Source organism: Ananas comosus, linkage group 14, assembly GCF_001540865.1.
Source record: "Ananas comosus cultivar F153 linkage group 14, ASM154086v1, whole genome shotgun sequence".
In the NCBI taxonomy this organism is placed as follows: Eukaryota; Viridiplantae; Streptophyta; class Magnoliopsida; order Poales; family Bromeliaceae; genus Ananas; species Ananas comosus.
Genome location: NC_033634.1, coordinates 10,049,402 through 10,073,785, shown reverse-complemented (window position 1 = coordinate 10,073,785; position 24,384 = coordinate 10,049,402). Strand labels below are relative to the sequence as shown.

At 34.5% G+C, this 24,384-nt stretch overlaps 1 protein-coding gene across 8 annotated transcripts; it reads right to left on the bottom strand.

Annotated features, from left to right (window-relative positions):
* Positions 216–22,701, bottom strand: LOC109720293 (vacuolar protein sorting-associated protein 52 A). Of its 8 annotated transcripts, none has more exons than XM_020247307.1 (21): positions 22,551–22,694; positions 22,170–22,374; positions 21,195–21,318; positions 18,545–18,602; positions 17,830–17,925; positions 16,739–16,840; positions 15,181–15,264; positions 14,615–14,695; positions 13,317–13,460; positions 11,344–11,435; positions 10,253–10,334; positions 9,747–9,929; positions 9,173–9,288; positions 9,036–9,094; positions 7,918–8,018; positions 6,190–6,240; positions 5,121–5,309; positions 4,784–4,918; positions 4,619–4,693; positions 914–971; positions 216–822 (listed from the first exon to the last, which is right to left on the bottom strand). In XM_020247307.1, exons 3-21 carry the CDS (start codon positions 21,293–21,295, stop codon positions 518–520), a joined length of 2,112 nt encoding a protein of 703 aa, XP_020102896.1. In that variant the 5' UTR covers positions 21,296–21,318; positions 22,170–22,374; positions 22,551–22,694; the 3' UTR covers positions 216–517. The 8 variants fall into 8 exon arrangements, with proteins under 8 accessions (XP_020102896.1, XP_020102899.1, XP_020102898.1 ...); XM_020247310.1 differs by having other exon boundaries at positions 22,316–22,374; XM_020247309.1 differs by having other exon boundaries at positions 22,170–22,358.

Genomic DNA, 24,384 nt, shown 5'->3' with positions numbered 1-24,384 from the left:
CTCAAATGCTACCAGTGTCCTGATTTCATCGACATTAAAACTGCACCATAAATCGAGAAAAATGCGGCGTACCGATCCGATAGAAGATGCTCAATTTGAAATTCTAAAAGAAGAAACATTTATAGGCACCTCGAAGCGCAAATCCGAAATTGGATGATCAGATGGAAGGAAATGCATTATACTAAAGATGGCAATTCAGATAAAGCAGAAAAATATAAAAGAAAATTGAAACCAGGCTATAGTTCTGACTGAACCATGGGTCTCACAAAAGCATCCTTCTCTATCCAAATGTATTCCAGAGAATACAGCATTACATGTTCAGAACTCAAAGATAAGTAACCTCTGATACATAATGTATGTGGCTAGTCCATAATGTGTTGCATAAGTAAGCATCTTAGATGAAAGATTCAAATGCACAAAAGCTCGCCGACTCGTCGTACGCTGAAGTATACCTTTTCCTCTCTGTTTTGTAAAAATTTTACAAATGAACAAAAAAAAAAAAAAATTAAGTGAAGAACTAAAATGTCCTCGAGTACTTCTTGATCTCGTAGAGTATCGAGGATATGGAAACCAAGTCCTTGTTAAGAGCGGAACCACCGGAGATTCTCTTCACGCACTCTGAGAGCCTCGTGTAGTAGAGCAGCAGCTGCGTAAGGGCGGCCTTGAGGATCTCCATCCCGCATAAAAAGTTGCTGAAAGAAGTAATCACGTCTTTGTGCATCAGCTCGATAGCTGCCTTCCACCTGCTCGCAAAATCCTTGACTAGAGGCTCCGCATCGCTAACAGTTGGTTTTTCTGCACTTGTGGCCGCCGTCTCTTCGGCTGTTTGTTTTTACATGAATCAAATGAAGATTTAGTCAGCTTTTAGTTGAATCGGATGATCAGCAATCACAGATATTCAGAGGCAACTTACATGCTCGTGTCTTGACGAATTTGATTAGATCGCTGAAATGCTCCAGAAGCAGTTCTTCCTGCAGAATATTATAGCTTTAAGTGTCTAACCATATATAAGAACAAATGTCTCTAAATGTCAGAATAAGTAACGGTGCCAATAGCAAAGCAATGAATACGGTGCATTTACATCATGGTTCACTAATTTCTTCAATATCATTTCAAAAATTATCCCTTAATGATATTCCATTGATTATGCCATTCATTGATTCTATTCTAACCTAAACTAACAACAACGTCAAAAGCTAAATGTAATGCTGATGATGGTAATTGTGAAATTTATGGTAGAACTCTATATGAAAACTGGTTTAGAAATAAAGACATCTGCAATAATGTTAATATCAAGGATTTAAATACCCATCGGCACGGGTCATATGTATCGTATTGTGCTGACAAAATATTGGCACAATACATCTCCCGTGCTAATAATACAGCTCAAAATTCTCTTTTCTTTAAATTACTAAGTAATTTTCTCAATAAAGTTCAAAAAAATTAATAAAAATTATAATAAGCAATTANAGAATTGGTCCCTATATTCACGGCACCATGTCCCAATACGGCTTTTGAACAGCCGTGCCATACCGTACCACGCACAGCCCGGCATGGCTACATACGTCCAGTTTTTTTATATACACATAGCTGTGCATTACCATACTTTATAAATAAAAGAAATCATTGTTTTATATGATTAATAAATAATGCATAAAAATAGTTTAGAAAACTTGAAACAACTCTTTTATTGAATGATTAAAGTTCTTATCTCTCAAAACTCAACACGGTAGCTATGCTACCGACATAGCACGGTTGTAGAATGACCGTGCTATGCCGTACCATCTATGCCGGACACGGCTACCCGTGAAATTAGGAACTCATAATAAGACATTACGGGATGATCAAGATGTAGTTTACTTTTGCTCTCATATTAACCCATGCTTCCTAATCTCTAGGAGTATCAATATTGAATCAAATTCTTAAAACCCAGCCACCAAACTCGGGTTTCTCAATAATAAGGACTACCCAGCTTAGTAATATAAACCATAGTTTCGGCTTATCTTCGTTCTTTACACTCTCGTTTCACGATACGACCTACTTAATAATATGGTGCTGAAACCAACCTCAGTGGGGTGAACTTGGGCTTTCTCAGTAGAGATTTCAGAGTGTAACGGACTATTAAGATCAGATACTCAAGGACTGCTCCTACAATCACAGAGTCGCCTCTCTCAAATATTATGAGGTTATTAGAGTGTAGTCTACCTTTTTCCTGGTAATCACTCATATATTCTTAATTTCTTGGATGATTATTATTGATATGAATTCAAAAAACCCGGCAACTAAACCTAGGTTGCTCAATAATAACAATCACACAATCTAACAGTGTAAATCATAGTCTCAATTTATGATCGACCTTTATACTCTACTTAGAGTTGATTCATTTTCAGTACGTCGCTAAATTCACATCGAGGGGTTAACCGTTGACAGCACCCATCTCGCGTCGAGGTTGTTCTAGTCGATTCCGATCACTCTACTTAGTGTGTTGCGAACGAACACTCACACAAACTCAGATTACTTTTACTTCTTTTATGGGGATCTTAAATCTTATCAGGATATATATCCTATATTAATTAGGTTAATATTATAAAACCCGATATCCAACCGAGTTTTCTAATTTTCTCAATTTATACAATCCCGATCTCAAGCGGACGAACATGCACAGTCAAGATTTTCCCCTCTCCTTATACTTTGGGGGTTTTCTATAAGAGTTTTAAACCTTATCAGGATATATATTCTATATCATGTCGATTTCGAGAATTAGGCTATTATTATAAAACCTACCACCTATCCGGATTTCTAATTCTCTCAATTCGTATAAGCACTATCTTATTAAGATTACATCCACTGGTAGGATCTTTCGCCCTGATCAAGATTTTAGCCACTGGAAGGACCCTTCGTCTGACAATGGTAATCATAGAGACATTACGGGGTTATCAGCGTGTAGTCTACCTTTTCCTAATACTAACCCACCCTTCACCCGGTAATATCAACCATAGAGACATTTCGGTGGTATCAGGATATAGCTTACCTTTCTCTAATATCATTCCATATATTCCTAACCTCGGGGTTATTGTTATTAATAATAATAAGAATTTGTAAAACAGATCCACCAAACCTAGATTACTTAATATCACGATCATCGATCCCAACAATGTAAACCATAATCTCGCTTTATAGTCGGCTTTTATATTCTCGATTTACGATACCCCTTATTTCACGATGCAATGGTCAAAGCACCACCCGTGGAGAACTTGAGCGTTCCCGATAAAGATCCTAGAGGGTAGTGGATCATTAAGACGGATTATTAAAACAAGATACACACACGGACTGCTCCTAGAATCCTAGAATTGCACATCTCAGACATTGCGAGGTTATTTAGGTGTAGCCTACCTTTTTTTTTTAATATTAATTCATATATTCCTCATCTCTAGGATTATTATTATTTTACTGAATTCATAAAACATGAGCACCAAATCTAGCTTATTCTTCTTCTTTTCTCTCTTTTTTTATTTATTCTTATCTCTACCAAATACTCTAGTAGGTACGTGGTCCACGTACCTATTTTAAATTTAAAACTTTTATAGAGTACGTGGCCTAACGCTTTTTTATTATGCATGCCCATATATTTTATCGTGTAAGCAGATAAGGGAAAATATATAAATGTTTTACGGGGTGGAATTAGTTCCACATTATACTAGTTTCCCTTTCCTGATTAGGCGTTATAAGGGCGTTAGGGTAGGATTGGCAGGTTTTATGGGGTGTTAGAGTAGAGTTGGTGGGTTTTAGGGAGGGTGTAGGATGCTATAAAAACATTGTTGGGTATGGGTGTAGTGCAAGAGGTGCGTGTTAGAAGTAGTTGGTGGGCGTAAGGTGAGTGTTAGGGTGTTGGGGCATTGGCGGAGTGGCTATACGTGTAGGAGATGCGAAGGGAGTTTAGCGAGCGCGTGAGGGAGTTCAGCCACTGTTTTGGTGGGTATTTATGGGCACTTCTTTTTAATGTCTCCTCCTCGAAAACTTGAAATTTTTGGTTAAAGTTTTGTTTTTTTAGGTAGAATAAAGGGATAAGTGTTTTTTTTCTCTTTTCCGTAGTCTCAGCTGACGAAATGTAGTATACAAATAAAATGTAGAGATGGTATGTGCTACCAAGGAAGTCTGAGACAGTTCAAGTATGTAGTGTAACAAGAACCATGGAAAGGCCCAAAATGATGATAAGGAGAAATTTGGCGGTCATGGGATTTTAGAGTATTGTTACCTTAATATTAGAAGAGAGTTATGAAAGAGAAATAATACGGAGGATCCTACTTAATTTCTTCCAACATCCGAAAAAGCTGACCCTCCTCTTAGTGGAAAACATCAGGCTGAACTGATTCGAATAGCATTTCGGATCACCGTTAAAGCTTAAAATCATTGCCTTCGCAATCTGATCGCATGATTTTTTCATCCTCTTAAAATCAAAGTACCCAATAAATTTTAGGTTGTTTCTCACAATTCGATCCTCTATTTCAGCTTTAGATGCTTTAATCAAATTTCTAAAGCTAAGTAAATGCTATAGCATTTTGAAACATGCATATATGACGACAACAAAATGATTGGCAATCCCATCTTAAGTAGATACCACGTAAATAGCAATACTGCTCTTTAGAAGTTCCTCGAAGTGCAATTGTGCTTTTCCGCCTTCCGTACCAGCTTCCTGTTTAACAAAGTTTTATTATTAAGCAGGTTGCATAGATAGAATAACATAACGTCATATAAACTAGAAGGGAAAAAGAGAACAGCTTGCCTTTAGTATAGCAATTGTCATATCATAATTGTTTATGAGGAAAACTGTTTGCGACTTGGGTTTTGAGAACATCTTAGCCAACTTAACAAGCAAGTCTTCAACAGCCATCCGCAGTCTCTCAAGATTGAGATCAAGCTATGCCAAAAAAGAGAAAAAAAAAAAAGATTCACTTTGTTTTCATCCCATTCAAATTGAGTAGGGAAGAGCAGAAACTCAAACCCTAGGTAGTTGGTATATTCTGAAAGGAAATCAGATATACAAATCAGATGTACAAATGACAATATTCAAGCACTCTTTGCAAAACCATTAATCAAATGAATGAATGCACTCAACAAACCTGAGTCACCTGACCATCGCCAGATTCAACATTAAGGTGAACAAGAGATGCTGTGAATTCGGCATACCGTCTCATCACATAATGCGGATGAACGTCATCCTCCCACAGTGCCTTAATGTTGGCATTGCGCAAGCTATTAAGATGCAGATCAAATACCATCTTGAACCGAGGCCAGAGAGACATATTGACCTGCCCATTTGATACGATATATCGTATCAGTAATTCTTGTTAAAAAGAAAAGAAATAACAATTGACCCTATAAAAACACTTAACTGAAACATGTAATGGAGCAAGCTAAAATAAAAGAACGAGAATATCTAACGAGACTCGGAAGTACAACAGCATAATCAGGGTAAAAACCCTTTTTGATATTGACAGATAATTATGCTATCTGAAGTGACTAGATATGAATCAACTTGTACTACTCGTCGTGTCATTAAGACCTCCGAAGAAATACTGGTCCATTCGGATTAGCTTCTGCTGCCACTCAGCAATAACTTCAAATAGCGTGTTTTAGCAATCCTTTTGCACATGCTTCTGGATGCAACCAGCTGCAGCTAGAATCAACTTTGCTGCTTTTGGGCTACCTACAATCTGGAGCTTTTGATTCACGATGCAGCGAGAAGCAGTCAAGCAGCTGAAGGCTTAAGTTACAATAGAACAATCTAAAAGAATCTGATTATCCTAACATACGGAGAGTGTGCCTCAATACAAAATGCTTTCCTTATGGCTCTATATGGTTATAAGTAGCGAGTTACCCTTTTTAACTAATGCAATTGGCAGCCCCAAAGTATATCAGTAAAATTGAACTTGCCAACCCCTAAAGCTGAACAAAAATTGACCTAATTACTCAACTAAACTAAGAAATGTAAATTGCAACCCAAGCTGAGGCCCAGTTGAACAATTTGCTGACTCAAGCACATGATCCTCTCATCAAATGATTTTTTCTAGAAACAAAAAGTTGCCAAAGTGAATATCAAACATGATAGGACAAATATCAAACAAGATAAAACAACAGCTTTGTATCTAATAAGTTGGAAAATAAACCTTAAAGCATTCCAAGCCATACCTTGTCTAAGTATGAATCCAAGCAAGGAACTCGCCGCCTAAACATGATAAGCTGCATAGTGAAGCACATTTTTTAGAGCACAGACACATGGTAGATAAAGAANCATAGTGAAGCACATTTTTTGAGAAATAGATGGTACACAGACACGAGAAAATTGTATAACATAAAACTCTTGTTAGCTGGAGAACTTATATAACATCAAAATTCTTGTTTGTGTAAATAATACACATGGCTATCATCAACAAACAAATCCAATTCTCAAATAGCAACACAATGTATTTCATCATTAACCACAAAAAAGCCAAGAACTATAATATGCAAATTACAATAATACAAATCTGGTCAAGCGGTCACACTCTCTTTTGCTCAAATTTGAATATCTAAATGTTCTGATAAATGCAGTTGATGGAGGACAAAGACAGAACCAACCCAAAAGGAAAAGCTCACAGGTTGGAAAACCCTTCCACATGATGATTATACACAGGTCAGGATTCTTTCTAGCCTATGTGCTATTATTGTTCTCAACATTTAGCGGTGTCTGTGAACTGGGTGCTTCTTCTTTTTTTTTTCCTTTTTTTTGAGGGAAGAGCCTGTAGACAAGTGTACTGAGTAAATTTTAATCCCATAACGGAAAAGTTCTACCACCAAGATCAGATGTGCTCCATAATTTAATGGTCCTTCTTCGATGACTGAAATTAAGCCAACTCGATTCAAGAATCTTGTGAAGTAACTAGAATGTAACAAAGTCTACATTGCTCTTAAAGAAGTTCATCAGACGAGAAGTTCTCTAACTATATTCAAATTTGACCAGACAATTCCCTCATAACAATTAAGAACAAAGATGAACATGAATTATCAGTTCTTATTATGAATAGTACCAAAGACTTACACCCTACNACGAAGACAGAACCAACCCAAAAGGAAAAGCTCACAGGTTGGAAAACCCTTCCACATGATGATTATACACAGGTCAGGATTCTTTCCAGCCTATGTGCTATTATTATTGTTCTCAACATTTAGCGGTGTCTGTGAACTGGGTGTTTTTCTTTTTTTTTTCTTTTTTACCTTTTTTGAGGGAAGAGCCTGCAGACAAGTGTACTGGATAAATTTTAAACCCATAACGGAAAAGTTCTACCACCAAGATCAGATGTGCTCCATAATTTAATGGTCCTTCTTCGATGACTGAAATTAAACCAACTCGATTCAAGAATCTTGTGAAGTAACTAGAATGTAACAAAGTCTACATTGCTCTTAAGGAAGTTCATCAGATGAGAAGTTCTCTAACTATATTCAGATTTGACCAGACAATTCCCTCATAACAATTAAGAACAAAGATGAACATGAATTATCAGTTCTTATTATGAATAGTACCAAAGACTTACACCCTACCTTCCTAAATGTAATTTTCTCACAAGAATATTGCTGTAACTTCCCGAGTCTCTTCCAAATAGATATATAATAAGTTTTCAATATTAGCTCAAAATATCATACAGCATTAATCAACCATAACAACCAAACAATCCTTACTAATAACCATACAGTTATTGACCAAAACTAAACATCTTCCAGCCTTAGAATCTAGAAGCAAGATACAAACTAAAAATTCAAAAACTTAAAGGAAATAACAGAAGACACATTTGATAGAAGTGAATAATCATGTTCCTCCATGCGACAAGTCACATCTATTGCCATTATAAAGTTGCTAACAACATTGGGACAGTAACATACCTGGTGTTGATGAATAATACGGATCATAATCATCAAACCAATCGCATCATAGCTATTTGAAAGTACTGTATTGAAATGATCGTCTATAACCTGGAATGGTCCTGGAAAAAGGCAATGAAAAATTATTACTCAATTTCAGCTAGTAATCAACTTCCCCACTATATCAGTGCAAGAAAAATATTAAAAATAAATTTACTAAATGCATTGTCCATGCAGCTGATGTTATTATACTTACCTTTTAAGTTCTCAATTGAAATGACAAAATAACATAAAACTTGGATTGGGTTCAGGTTACTAACCCATGACCTGATTTGGGTCATGATAACTATATTTTCAGGTTGGATCGGATCATGTAAGCTTTAAGCAATTTTCTCGGGTTAGATAGTTCAAAAGGTCAAGTTGGTGTTTGGTAATGGCTTAAAATGAAAAGGAAAAGCTCATTTCCAGAACCAACTCAAACCAACGCATTGCCACCCCCACATAGTTTGTTATAGTAGGCCAGCTGCAAACTCTCTAAATATGCGAATGTTCCAATAGTTTATCACACATTCTAAAATTCGCAAAGAATAAGATCACTTTGGACTCTGCATAAGAGCGATATCATTAACCCTAGCAGCCTACTCATGTTTTACCATCATATAAAATATTACAACTAACAAATATCATCCCAAACCCGTATAGGCAACAAAGTGATACTTTAATTGTTTGTTCCTGCTATACCGTCAAGAAATACATAAAGAAAAATATACACAGCTAGTTGTTTAATTAATTATAAATTGACTGGTGACAAAGGCAAGATTATGCTAACTTGCCCGACGATACCATATGACAACTATCTTTCTGTTAAACAACTAAGCAACTTGTCTAAGAAAAAAGAAAAAGAAGCTGATTACAGGTAAACGGGAATTAGACACCAAGAAAAATGAATGATACATATAGCTAGCAAGTTATTCTACAACAAATGATCAGCAGCATCCATCTTACAGCAACGCTAGGATAAAGAGCAAAAAAGAGCATGCTATGATATTCCCGAAGGCAAGGTTAGACACATTGTTAGATGAATCATGCAAAAGGCAAGGAACAATATATGCACAAATACAACAGCCTAATTCATCTACCTGTAAATATCTCATGAAAAATGGATTCCTCTCCAAAGAAATCGTCACAGAAAAGATACCTGAATCAATGAAAGCAATTAAGCATTTATTCACCAATCAACAAAAGATCATACAACTAGTACCAAATCCATGTTTACTCTGAAGTAGCAGTATCCATCAGAAGCTTGTGCAAGCTTCTAAAGAGAACTTCATATGGATATTTTAGAGAGTTGGCTTCAGCTATATGTGGTATCAATGCAGGCTGATCAATTTCCTGGAATATCAAAATGTCGACTAATAAAGTGAAACCTCATTATATTGAAGTATTCTTCCTATAAGTCAAATTTTAAACTTCGACAAACTATATTAAGGTGACAAAGAAGGCAAACTTGCAAAAGGAAAACTACATTACTTAGCCAAAATCTCTTTTATAAGAGTAAAACCAGTCAACATTATTGACATACAAGTGCCCAACTCAAAGGAAACTAATAATTGCACTGTTGAACTACCCAAAGTGTAAGTAACAGGAAAATACATTAAGAAAGACCACTTCTAGCTGGGTTTCTCAGAAAATCAAAGAGATTAATATTTGGATATTTGTTTCTCAGTAAGGCAATCTATATTGATATTTCTTTATGCAAATTGAAATTTAAACAAAGAAGCAGGCAAGTTCATGGTCATACATATGTTATGTCACACTACAATACGCTATATGACTGAGTCATAGAATACCTTTAAAATGTTTATTCTCTCGCCTAAGGCAAAAACTGAAGAACGAGACTTTAAAGTTTCTTTTCCTCGCGAGAAAAGGCTGGCACTCCTAGTTTCAACTCCAATTAGATCAGTTGCTGAAGCTATATCCAGCTGCAATTTCTCCAATGCTTGTATATATGCACGAAAATGTGCACTTAAGACCTGAGAAACAAAAATGTGCAAAGAAGTCAATTATGAAAATTCTGAAGGCAATCAGCAAATATGAAAATGCAAAATAAATAAAGAAAGAAAGTACTTTATATCAATACTATTAAAAATAACTACGTTAACAAGAGTTTCTTTCAAAGGACATTATGCACATTTGATACAGTTGAGGAGATATCAACAAGGTTAACAGGCCAAACAAAAAAATCTCAAGGTAGTATTCCAAGTCCTCGAATTTTAGACATTCATAACCTTAGATACAATTAAAATGGATCCACATCCAAAGTGCAATTCACTAAAAACATGTCGACGATATTCACCTTGTTCATTGTATCAATATATGCGGCACGAACCTCTGCATAGATCTCCTTACTATGTTCCTTCAGGAAAAGGATCAAGTACCTGTTAATAACACGTTCAACATAATTGACTCATGGATTATTGAAGATAAATAGGGCTGCAAAAACCAAAATCGTGATCATATAGAAACGGCATGCAGTAGCTCCACTACAGTTAAAAACTACAATATCCAATAGATTTTATCTTGGCTATAAACTGCCAAGGAAACTCCATTCTTGAAATGCGTATAAATTTGTAAAGAAAGAATTTTCAAGGAAGTGTCCTTCTCTAGGTAGCAGAACCCATGGTCCTTACAGAAAGAAGATCCTACTACAGTTCATTGAATTCTATTTCTTTTTTCTTTTTCCTCAGAAAACTCTATGATGCAGTTAAAAAAGAAACAAATGTAATAGCTCAAAAACTAGAAGGAAGACTCATATTTCTCCTGCATCATCCTAACTATATCTAAGTCCATCTTAGCTTTATTAAGAAGTTAGATGTGTCCCTTGATCTAGAGAGGATGTGGAAAAACTCTAAAGACTGGATTTCTACATCATCCTCAGCAATTTATGTTCGACTAATTGATCCAGGAAAAATTGAGCAAGAAATGGGCATTTGACAGACAGATCTATATACCTTATTGCAAAATTTGAGATCACGCAATCTATGGAAACCCTCAAGGAAATCCTTCAGAAGTGGAGAGTTTCAAAACAAAGAAAAATCAAATATGCTCTCCTAACAACTAGGTAGATAACACATATTCAGAAAGATGATAAAAAGATATTCTGCCACCATTAAGTATGGAACAGAAGTAACCGAAGTAATGGAAGTAACGGAACAGAAGAAATTCCATTAATTGGAAATTCCGTGATAGTTTCAGATAAGTAAACTTCCAAAACAGTTAGCAGTCATTCTAGGGTGATTGCAGTTATAGCAACCATAGACTATAGGTTCGGTAGTAACAAACAACTGAAATATGCAACAAAAGAGTAGGTTTCAAGCTTCCTTGCACAAACGATATTTGAAAAGGATAAAAACAATATACTTTCTCAAAAATACAGCCATAACCTACTTGTACTTCAGAAGAACACTTTGCTGAAGAATCTGAATATTTGTTTTGGGTTTTCTCAAGGCATAGAGCTTCTGTATGATAAACTCAAATACCTGCAGGTAGAAAAAATATGAATTAACAATGACATGCTTTTCATCTTTATAATAATCTTGATTAGTTAGGATGAATATAACTTGAGAAGATAAGTGTGATACAAATGTTGTAGGAGGTCAAGATTATAATAAATGCCTATAATAACTACAGGTTAATTTCCTGATTCTGAGTCTTACTAAGAAAAAACTAGGAATTGATTCTGGACAATTGATAGCTTAATTTCCAGATTGATACAACAAGATGTTGTCTTAAATCATTCCCACATCAACTGTGAAGGGGAAGTGTAAGTATATATGCAGTACGTGTAACCATGCTACGTTAATAAATGGGGAAGTGTTTAAGTATTCATTTCAGTCCACATGATTAATAACTTGTTTCATTAAGTGACTAATACTACAAGGCATTTTACATAAAGTATAAGACTAAGAGGGGACCAAGACATGTGAATGTGCTTGAGTTGAGTGACTAATACTACAAGGCATTTTACATAAAGTATAAGACTAAGAGGAGACCAAGACATGTGAATGTGCTTGAGATCAGATCAGAAAATGATGAGAAAGTGCTTTCTATACAAGTAATAGCATGGTAGTGCTAGTAACTTGAGCAAAACCATCTTGCATCATATGGTTAACAACCCATTGTATCAAATTGCTAATACTAGACACCTAGTTAGACGTCACAAGATAGTTCCTATTGATGCTACAACGAATTCAATAGATATGATATAAATAGAGACAGAAATTAAGTGCTTGTGTGGTCTAGCTTATGGAACAAATTATTTACTTGACCAACAGAAAAGCAGGTGGCAACCAAATGATCTAGAGTTTTCCGAATTGATTAAGAAGACAGAATGGGCTCTTGGACCCCAAAAAGCAAAAAGTCCAAATTAGTGCTCATATTCTTAAATGCAAGAAAGCTATTGATAAAGCAATGATGAGAAATAAAGACACGTCTAACAGCTTTCTAGAACAACATTTCCACAGAAGCTACAGTTGGACTAATAGGTTCAAAAACAGAACATATAAAGATTACAGGCATAGTTACTTGAAGCATCAAACCTTGTTCCAGTCATTCATAAGAAAATTTCAGAATCCTAAGGCACCCGCCTACGACATATGCACTACACAGTTGGCACTTTGCAAATTATTTCTACTTTATAGGAAAAACATTGCAACACAAGTCTTACATTCTTGGATATTCTATTGCTTTCACGTTGATAACAAAAAAAAAAAAAAAGGCCAATAACATAAAGGCTATAAGATTCTAAAGAAGTGCTGCAGAATCAAACAATCGTATCAACATCCATGAATTATAAATCATTAATGGAAATGCTGCAATTTCTTTGCAAAATAGAGGTATATTTACCCTCTTTAAGACTAACTTCAAGAAGATCAGCTTAGCACATGCATTTACCAGGAGCAATAAGCACCGCATTAGATGAGCCACAACATGTATGATGCCATGTAAGAGCCGCAAAAGGCTTATCAAACAGCATTTACATTTAAGTTCAAAATAACATTTCATCTAAATAGTTCAATCAAGTGTTGATTAAATTCAAGTATGAAATTGCAAGAAAACAATAATCACCTATAGCCTACGTACAAAGGACAAATACAAATATGATTTCGTTTGTATTTCCTATTATACTAATCAATTGTCCTAATGAAGCAAAAACAAATATCAGAATATTTAGAAAATCTCCAAAGCAGCATCGAATGCCACAGTTATTTATGCAGTTAAGAACCTACTGATCTTGAAACTACAAGCACAAAAGCAGAACGGAAGAAAAGGTCAACTCTAACATAACTCAAGGTAGGCACATGTATGCAAGCATATGAAAGAAATCTAGAAGCCAATATCTTGGTAACAATCTATGAAACCTTTGAGACTGCTTTTTGTCGGAGTCTTTCGAGCTCAGGCTGAACATCTTTTAGAGCCTGGGATGATTTTACCATGGAATCGACTGCGACAAATTTCAGCTTTTTGCTTAGAATTTCAAGCGTTCTCATATATTCTTCATTTACCTGCATAAACCATAACAATTGCAGTATATTATCTGCCCACCAGAAAAAAAAATTTCTTATTTGCTGGGAATACCACTCTATTATCTTTGCGATATCTTAAGAAACAACAAATAAACTACATGATAAAGAGATCACTAAACAATCAATTATTCAAAGATGAGTATTTCATGCTAAATTATACCCACGGATTGACATGATACACATAACCACTCCAGATAAGCCCAAATTTCCCATTTCACTTACTTTTCTTTGCTAGATAACAGTAGGATCCTTTCATAAAGCTATGATTTATTATCAAATTTGGAATTTCGAAAAAAGAAATGCACCAAATTCCACAGTAAGATTCGGCGCATAATTAAAAAAAAGAAAAATTAAATTTATATTCTTCGATAATCTCTATTAGTTGTGATACTACGGAATCTCCGGTTCAAGACTAACAGCACTACGTGCAAATTGAAACAATAACCTGCTTAACAGTATTAGGAACCTATGTCATGTCCTTAACTAGAGCAGATTCACTGATCATGAACAATATGTTCAAACCCTGCTAACTAGACTTTTTTCCTCCAGATTTTCTGCACCAAAGAGAAACTAACCACTACAATAACTGTATTTAAAAAGGATAAGTCAATTTTCATGAATAGAGTTTCATAATGTTGCTGTATTCAAATGGTTAATTCTGTATTTTAAACAATAAAACGGAGCAGATAAGAAGCTAAGTGTCCATTCCATGGAGGTTCGAAATGAAGGCAGTAGAATATTAAATCTACAACAATGCCGTGCATGACATTCCTCATAGGATCTACTCCAAGCAAGGATAATAGGGATTTCAACTGACAAGAATGATCATTAACTATGGTGATGCCTTGCCAGGGTTTTATATATATATTCAATGAACATTTTCAGGCAGAAAATGTTTTACCAACAGCCTAATGTCTGACTTTCTTAAATAATTTTTTAACTTGTATAATGGCACTCGCAACATTCACAATCTTAAAAGGGATACTACGATCATTTTAAATAAACCAGTAACTCCCACAGTTAGAAGTAACTTTGAAAGGATGAAAAAAAATTAAAAAAATGTGAAGGATGTCAGATTCTATACAGCACACTGAATTGCATAGGAAAACAAACAGAAAAGGATAATTAACAACCTCTCCATCAACAATTATGTCAACCATCCGTGGGGGCACTATAATGTCTTCTACAAATTTTGACAATTTAGACTCTGCAGCCTGCAATATTAAGGAGACATGCTTAAGCAATTTAAACAAAATGAAATGGCAAAAATTGTAAGCAGGCAAAGAGAAACCATTTATTACATAAAAAACATTCAGAACTGACAATAAATCAGCAATTTTATACACCAGAAAAATGTTAATATCAAAATAAGAACAGCACGTATTAGTTAGTATAATAAATTACGCCATTTCCAGCATCCCTGGAGGCTGGAGCTGTTAAAAAGGTAGAGGAAATGCTAACGAAATCGTAGAAAACATGTAAGTCCAGTTTCCAAGAAATTACAAATTTCGCAGGATGAGGTTAGAGCAATAGAATAATGTTACTATTTTTATTAATTACATGAAAAGTACCAATCAATTAAGAAAGATGAGCATGCTATATTGACATATGAGTCCCTTGACCAATTCACGAAGCTGGGCACTCATGCGTACTCGCACATATATGAACACAAGAATATCATGGATGAAGTAATCCAAACCTTACGATTTTTCAACTTAAGACCCATGTCCATTGACTTCTCCTGAAGAATTTTTATCTCGGAGCTGATCGAACCAATCTCTGCCTATCACATACCAGTCAGACAAATTCAAAGACGACAAAATAAGTGAGAGATTTACATATTGCAGAACCAACAAGTAATAAATATCTACGAAATTGAATCAACAAAAGAAAATTAACACATAACTAAGATAGCATCATTGAGAGAAGAAATATAACGAAATGGCCGAAGAAGAAATAACAGCAATCTGACATTTTAACACTTGAATTACATATTTCGCTCCAGAGTAACAGCAAGTATTTCGAATGATTTTCCACATTCATGTTACAGCACATGGCTCATTCATCTATCACTTGGGACTAATGAAATCATTTTAGATCAACCATGTACAAGACAAAAGCAAGCTTCAAGGTCATAATACATGCCAGCACAAGACAATTAAATATTTACAGAAATTCACGAAGCATTGCCTATGACGTAAGGGCCTCCTAAAAAATAGCATAGCAGTATTTGCAGTAAGGCAGGGAAAAGTTGAGAACTAATGGAATTAAGGAGAAAGTACGTTGACAGAAGGCAATTTAATCAACCATTCAACATAAAGTACAGAGATGTTTTGTAGTTTTACATAATTTAAAACTAAATGGGTAAGCAACTATACTACCATTTTGTTACGATATATTTTTATAGTTTATCTATATTAGGAAACTGTATATTATTGCCTTCTATAGAGTAGGATTATAAAGTATGTAATCCTAGTTATACTCTTACTATAGTAGTCATTGTTACTATAGTAAGACAATCTCTTGTACTATATATATTCGTTAATACAACCCAAGAGGGTATGCTCTCTTTTGCCCTTCTTACACATTTAATACCCACCGGGTAAATATATCATTTAGTCTCGGCAGAAACTCCGAAACTGAACCAAGATGTTTGAGATCACTCTAAACCGAAATTATATCCAAGACCAATTTGACTCAAAATAAAACATTTTTAATTAATCTGTATCTATAAAAATTTAGCTGTCTAGAGTAGCTTCAAATTTGAAACTAGCTTAAGAAGGTTAAATTTTAGTAGTCTGTAGGTCATTTACATTATTGCTGATCTCCAAAATAGATAGCGACCATGAAAGTTACCCACTTTTCAACTAATAGTAACATAAGATTCAAAATTAATATATGAATAATGTTGAGAAATTGCTATTTCAATTCTCCTTTGTTGCATCCTCAGATCCTCTTGAAAACTTTGGAAACATTCTTACAAAATCCAAATACAAAACACCAAACTGCCAAAACCAAAACTCAAGAAGCCAAACTCATGAGGATAATCAAGACTATCATGACATAACAAAGTACTAAAGTTTAATTGCCTTTCCATTTTCCACCATATCACAACTTTAGGAACAGGATAGAAGGCTTATTTACTACCACCCCTCGAAACTGCAAGAAAATCTGATTTTATAGTATGACATTATAATTACACATAGCACCTCCTCTTTGAACATTTTAGAGTTTTAACAAAAGTAATAAAGGACTACCTGAAACCCACTGAGAAGAGTTTCCATCTGTGACAAAATATTGTCACAATCACGAATTTGATCATGCAATAAGACCAAGTTTTCACTTTCTCTAATGTAATCCTGCATAATCAGTAAAAAAAAAAAAAATCTTAAATGCATGAAAAGCAGCACAATTTCACACAAACTAATTAGAAAATGCAGAATAGCGAACTCTAATAAGAGAAGGCCAATATATTCGCAAGTCGCTACTTTGCTTATAACAATTGAGATGTACAAGCTATGGATTACCATGCCATCTAATGCCCAGCCGGCACGACATAGAATGTACCATGCTGACATAGTATTGTACAGTAGATCCGAGTTCAGAAATTTCCAAACTCTACTCTTCTATTAAGCATCCATTAGAACCTTGATGAAAATGAGATTTTAAGTTGATATCCAAACTTACAGGTATCACTTTGTAAGCAAATTAGAACTAATTAGGGATGAATGATTTGTAAATTTTATACTAGCCTTTGTAAGCAAGATCCACCATAAGCTATTCCTGTAGTTAAGCCTTATGAAAATACATGCCTACGTATTTCACTCATTTGGACAATATCTATTGAACATGCCCCATTATTTTATTTACCTATGATTCAGGGAATAATGGACTAGAAGGATGAGAAATTTGTACTTTCCAATACATTTCCAGGTTTCAGGGGCAACAAATTTTATTGGACATTCTACACAACATATTTCCTCTCTCCTTGGCAATTGAGTAATTTGAGATTGAGAGAATAGTATATTTAAATCAGATGGATTCACATAGAAAGTTTACTTTGAGATTAATAATGAAGGACAAAAGTTGAAGTTTGAACAAAAATGCCTACAGAAAGCACATTAACTAGGTAAAAGAAAGAACTACAAAAAAAAAAACAAAAAAAAACAAAATCAAAAGGATGAATCCAAACAAGAAGGATATTAGAGATAAAAAATAGCATGATCCATGAGTAATAAGATGCCTAATGTGAATTTCTTCTGGCCTTTCAAATCATTCTACTCTTTACACCGGATAAGCCCCCATGCCATATGAAGCATGCATAAACAGCTGAATGAAATTGACAAACCTGTATGGAGTCCAATTCAACTTTGCGTACATTGTTTTCAACACCCTTCGTGTATTCCCTTAGTTTTGTGCCTTTAGCAAGTATGTTTTTGACTTCCTGTAAAAGCAAAGCAAGAAATCACTAAAATACAACAAGACCAATTCAGCAATAAATGAATTCGACAGATAATAGAGCACCATGTACCCAGGAGGAATATATGAATAGAAGATGGGTTATGTGGGTCTGAGTCAAATCAGAGATATTCTTAAGTAGCTCGAATCCAAAATGCTTCTATATTGTTATCTTATGCATTTCAATAAAAATTGCAGCATAGTCCATTGTTGATTAAACTTAAGTTACTGTTTGGTCTGATTAACTACATTTCTTGGTGGCCAAAACTTACCTATTTCAATATCTTTGTTCAAGTTAATATGTTTATTGCTTTCTGTAATTTTAACCACCCAACTACTTTTTATATATTTCATTGTATAGAGAATGCATATCTAAAATAATTTCTATTTCTGTTTCTTTTGCATATCGCATTTAAAACTTTTAGACATTGCCGCAAAACGTACCCACACCTGGGCAGCATAGCAAGAGATAGACCAAGTTGGTCAAAATACCGTCTCAACATCCCCAGTAGATGATCGATACCTATATACTACAACGTGTAATGCTATGTTACATGATAACCTATTACTGGATACTAAATCATGATGAGTTCACAGCTATTTACATCATCATCTTTACATTCGTCAAGTTCCTCTTCTAGCCCATCCAATGATGCATCATCACTACAAAAAAGGTACAAATGTGTAAGAAACAAACAAGGAAAAGGAAACAAACTGAAATTAAAATTGGAAAGAAAAACCTGATTATAGTGATGATAGATTACAATCGAAATTTAAAACTAAGCAATTTTCTTTCTCCCATAACCATGAAGGAAAGCCACATCTTCCTTTTTAAAGGAAGCTGAACTCAAAGTTTTGCACTTCTTCTAGCCCAGTAAAAATATGAACATGACCGCCTAGGCAATCAGTGATAGTCAACAAAGTTCACGAGAATGAGAAAAATACTATGTTTTGTGATAAGGATGTCAGAGAACACCAGAAAATTCTTAAGTTTCACTGAAAATCTTGCAAGTGACAAAGACAACATAAAGAATTCCAGACAAATGATGTATACAGACCAAGACAATCAATTAAGTATATTTTAAACTAAGATTCACCTAATTGAGTTTGATTTGTATTTCAGTCTGTCGAATAGGATAAATTTGAGTCCATCAATGCCAATTTATATTTTAGTTAAGTTAGTTTAGTCAAACAGAACTCACATTAGTCTAAATCAAAGTCCTAAGGTGCCCAGAGTGCACTGCATAGCTCATAAGCAATATGGTGTAAAAACAGATATTTATGCACCCAGAAACATGTTATCTAACTTGACAAACAATGTAAATTAGTATTAATCCACCATATTGCAAAGTTAGATAAATACATATCTAGGGCCAGTAAATTAAGATTAACTTGACATATTCAAAAGTTAGATAAATTATACATCTATGCTCTAAGATAGCAATGGTATGTAAGCAGTATGGTCAATGGATACATATAAGAGCAACATAATATATGACTACACTATTTTAAATGTAGTACATAACAATTAACATAAGGTAAAGCATACAAAGAGTAGAACCTTGTGATAAAATTAACTTCATATAAAATTAACCTCATATCATCGTTTCATGTGATCTAATGTAATCTTAAAAATAAAGAAAGAACTAAAATATAACTCAGTGGTGAAGTGTATCACTAAACTGATGCTTAACCCTCTTATATACGCCTATGTTAGTTAATTCGCGAATTATTCGCGAATTATTGAAAATCCGAATTAAACGGTCCGTTTACGAATTTTTTCCAAAGATAGAGAATTATTCGTGAATTTTTGGGCCAGCCGAATTATTCGCGAATTATTCGCGAATTATTCCCAAATTATTGAAAATATGAATAAAAAACATATAATTTTTATATTTAAATATAGATTTTCCTATATTTTATATCTTATATTTTATATTTTATACTGAATCTGTTCTTTAAGCCGAATTTTTCAACGAATTTAAAAATTAGAAAACGAATTTTATGCGTATTATATCCGTACCGAATTTTTGCCGAATCCGAATTAACTAACTATGATATACGCTGCACTAGGCAGCTTGCATGGCTCATTATGCAAATATCAATGGAATCTATATCTCGCCATCAGGAAACACAATCCATATGCAACTAGGGAAGCAAATTAATCAACATTTTCTAAAACAATTTCAAAATTGAGTCAAATCTAGACATCACTAGTTAGATTTGTACCAGATGTGATTCAGTTTATGTCTATGATTGGGTATTCAGTCGAACTGGTTGAGTTTATTTGCAAACTGGGTCTCATTAATGCTGGCTACAGGTTTGCCCTTAGGTGGATTCTCATTGAACTCTTTAATTGGAAAAATTTGTCAAGAAAAGAAGCTTAATATGGCTGCTTGAAAATTTTCAAAGTAGAGTCACTTTTGATTATATCCATGGGTATGTCTGGTCTGTCTAGAACTTCTATGGAAGCGCAGTTGGAGTAAATTTGTTTTAAAGGCAAGCAAGCAAATTTATAAAGACGTAAGGAAAGAGAATAACAAGCCATTCAATGCCCACAAAAAGCAATACTGTGACGCCCCAACTTTCCAGGGGGTCACCCATCCTAGGACTACTCCCGTCCTAACACGCTTAACTCTCTTAACCTCTTGGGTCTTGCCATCACCCAAAATGCTTAAGCCGGGTTAAGAGTTTAGCCCTATTATATCTCATATATAGGACTATCTGGGGTCTCACAAATACTGAGGAAACAATTTCAGGTTTCGGAAGATGGTTTTCAAAGAGAACAAAAGCTTGTAATGTTGCCCAGTGATGATTGATAAATGAAACTTCCAAACTAATAGAGAAATAGACCTAATCTACACATCATAGATTCAAAAAATATAGCTGCATCTTCCAACAAATCATCCACTCAGCTCAAGACAACAAAAGAACGTAGAAGGAAATGATTAACAGCCAACACTGCACAATTAAATTCAAGACGACAAAAAGACAGATGCTAACATGACATGTTTAATGGTCAAGACTGGAAACTTCACACAAATCAACTTTCTTACAAGGTACCTAGAAAGCAAGAAATATAATCACTAAAGACAGAAAATAACAAGTATTATAATGGTGAGAATAAACGCCAAAACAGCCATAATAGCCTACGATCACAAAACATTCTATTCATGATGTAAAATTCTAAAGTACAGAACTTGTTTGTGGCACTAGCCCATTAGCAGTACAGAAATTAATTTGGAGAGGTCAAACCTGCTTGCATCTTCATCGAGAGCTAAATCCCCAACAAATACTCCCAAGTCGAACCCTTGCTTCTGATTATCGTGCACCTCAACAGTAGAGTTAGTCTCCATCCCGATTTACATGTAACATATGCCTTAAGAAAAGAGAAAGAGCAACAGTTAAATAGAATTGTATAACTTAAATTTGTTTATGTAAACAAGCAAATCGAATATAAACATATGTTTCCTTTTGAGTTCCTCACTAGGATCACTAAACTTTATATAGTTGAATGCTTTGCCTAATTCAGTTCGCTCAGTGAATCAAATCAAACTAATTTATCCTTCCATAGCTAGAGAATTCTCGGTCCATAGGTATGCACCCTCGCAATAGTACCAATATTCATTTCCTTCCAAATCATATTAATATGTAATAAGCATATAATCGCCAGATGGTACTTTTTATAAAGGTACAGAGCATTTCATAACTCGTCAGAGGTGACAACTAAAATAGATGATTAACTCGGCCATTATCAATTACATTTCCTAATGTGAAATGGCCATTTTTCTCTAAAAGCTTAAGCTATCAGAGAGCAGTATTTAATTTATATCTACTTCGCACTCCTACTCTCTCATGCATGGGCGGATTTTGACCACGAGCCGTGAACGTGTGTTCAAATAAAAATCTAAAAGATAAATGCGATTACATTCGTCAAAACCTCTAGCAATCAGACCATGTTACTCAAAAGATCGATCTACTAGAAAGAAGCCCCATAACAATTTAAATGCCTCTACTCATACTCGTGGCGGACGTGAGGATTTGATCTATGAATTGACCTTGTGGAACTGAGGGGGCTTAGGATTAACTCCGATACCATGTTAAGAAAAATCATAAACCTCTTTCACTACTACCTTTCAATATCATAAACCTCTCACACACAACCTTTTCATACGAAATTCAAAGCTCAAATAACAAAAGTAATAGCATAAAAAATATGGCCATGCTCACTATGCTATCCCGAGAATTCGACTTCTTCTTCTTCTTCCAAGAACTTCTCACTTAAGCACATTAATCCCTAAACTCTCTCCTACATTACAATTCCAATGGAAAATCTGATAACAAATGACATGCTCCTGCGAAATGATCTTCTTAACCTTGTTTCAAGAAGATCTGAACAAATTGAAGTGATCTTCCTTCCTGTGCGTACAGAGATCTAAACAGATCAAGGAAAATAAGCTACAAATTGACCGAACCAACCCACTTGCTGATTTAGATCTAGAAATTGATTCGCAAACAGGAAAAGTGGAGATGGGATAAAATCAAGAAGAAGAGTGGTAGGGCAAGTGGTGATCGGAAATCTAGCGAAACGAGCTGTGCGCCCGGCCTGACCTGGTTTTGGAGAATGGAATCGGGGAGGAGAAGAGCGCGCAAGAAGAGGGCAGACGGATCGAACGGAGAGCGAGAATCTCGATTCTTGGAAGCAACGGTTTGGAAGAAAGTTGCGTTGGGTTGGGTTCGGGATGGGGGTTGCGGGGTCGGGTCTTGGGTCGGGGTTAGGGATGCGAGTATGGATATCAGAAATTTTATCCGAGCTCAAATTCGAACCGAGATAAATTTTAAATTTTTACATTTTTAAATTTTAAAATATATAATTTAAATTTTAAATTTTAAAATTTAAATCTAAAATCTATATTTAAATTTTAAAATTTTAAATTTTAAAATTTTAAAATATATAAATTTGAAAATTTACAAATTTAAAATTTAAAATTAAACATCTTATATTAAAATTTAAAATTTGATGCAAAGGGGAGGAGAGGAGATAGAGCTCAAGAATTGTAGAATTTTTTTCGTTAGGTTGGACTGAATTATCAATTTACTTTATTTTTTAGAGTATAGTGTAATCGTGCTCTAAAAAATTGGTGCTCTTTTGAGCCTCCTAAATATTTCATAGGGTAAATTTTCTATAGGTATAAAGTTTAACTATGTTACATTTTTATTGGGTATCCAAACATGGCCTAATTCCATATTTGAAGTCGCGAGTTCATGTAGCTAGAGATCGTCTGTGTTTGGATGACTCCACGATTTTGAACTTTTCTAGAATCCACATGGCCCACACGCTCGTTTTCGTATCACAAACACGTATGGCTCAAACTCGCAACTTCACGCTTGTCACGCACAATGTCGAGTTCTACTGTACGGACGGAACTCCGATATTTCTGGAAGCTGTTGTTCTGTGAAAACAAACACGCTCCAAGTCGCACAAAAGAATTCAATTAGAAGATACAAGCAAAAGTAGATTGCAAAGAAGCCATAATTTGAATTTTGTCAGTATAATATGAACCTTGAATAAAAATAAATCAAAATCTATATCTAAGGAACAAGAAGAGGAGAGAACAAGTGGAAATAAAACATTACGACTAAAAGAAAAGAAAGGAGAGAATACTAGAGAGGTAGAAACAAACCACGAAAATGAAATAGATGTTTACTTTTATCCAGTATTAGTTTATTTGTAATTTTTTCAGCTATAAATTTTACATTTCAAATCTACTTAAATAGCTTTTGATTAAAAATACTGTGATGTTTGAAAAATAAAAATAAAAATAAAAACTTAAATATATGAGAACCATATAAAGTTTTGTATATTTGCTTTTTTAAAATTTGCGTTTACATCCAAACTTTAAAATTTGTGTTAAATGCGTTAATATTGTCCAAATTTTTGATTGGTTTCCGTAGCCATTTGAATTTTTAGAATTTCATACTTTTAACTACACTATTAAAAATTTGCAATTAACCATCTAGGTTTATATTTTAATAAGTTAAAGCCACTAATATTTGCCAAATAATCAAAAACTAATAAAAAAACGCATGCCGGTGACATAGAAGAGATGTTTTGACATCAAAATTCAATACTATAATATCAAAATTAACCACTATTTAATACTACAATTTCATATTTCCACCTAACCTCTCACTTTTTGCTTCTTCTTCTCCCTCTCTCCCTTCCCTTTCCTTACTTCTTCTCTTCCCCTCTCTATTTCTTTAATATTTTTTTTTGTCTTTTTCTCTTTAGTTAGGCCAATTGTATTTTGAAGTCTTTACCATCATCCTAAGTCTATTACAAAATCTTAGTTGAGTCTCCCATCCATGAACATTTCGATGGGTTCTACGACACAGTCGGAAGCCCAGAGTTTGAGCCCCAAGCTCGCTTCGCCTACATTTTAAC

Excerpts from the sequence above, each read along its gene's own strand:
- LOC109720293 (XM_020247305.1), bottom strand. The coding sequence starts at position 21,295 with ATGGAGACTAACTCTACTGTTGAGGTGCACGATAATCAGAAGCAAGGG. Across the intron at positions 11,436-13,316 it reads GACAAAAAGCAGTCTCAAAG|GTATTTGAGTTTATCATACA; the intron begins GTTTCATAGATT and ends TTCTACCTGCAG. Across the intron at positions 9,289-9,746 it reads AGAGAATAAACATTTTAAAG|GAAATTGATCAGCCTGCATT; the intron begins GTATTCTATGAC and ends TTGATATTCCAG.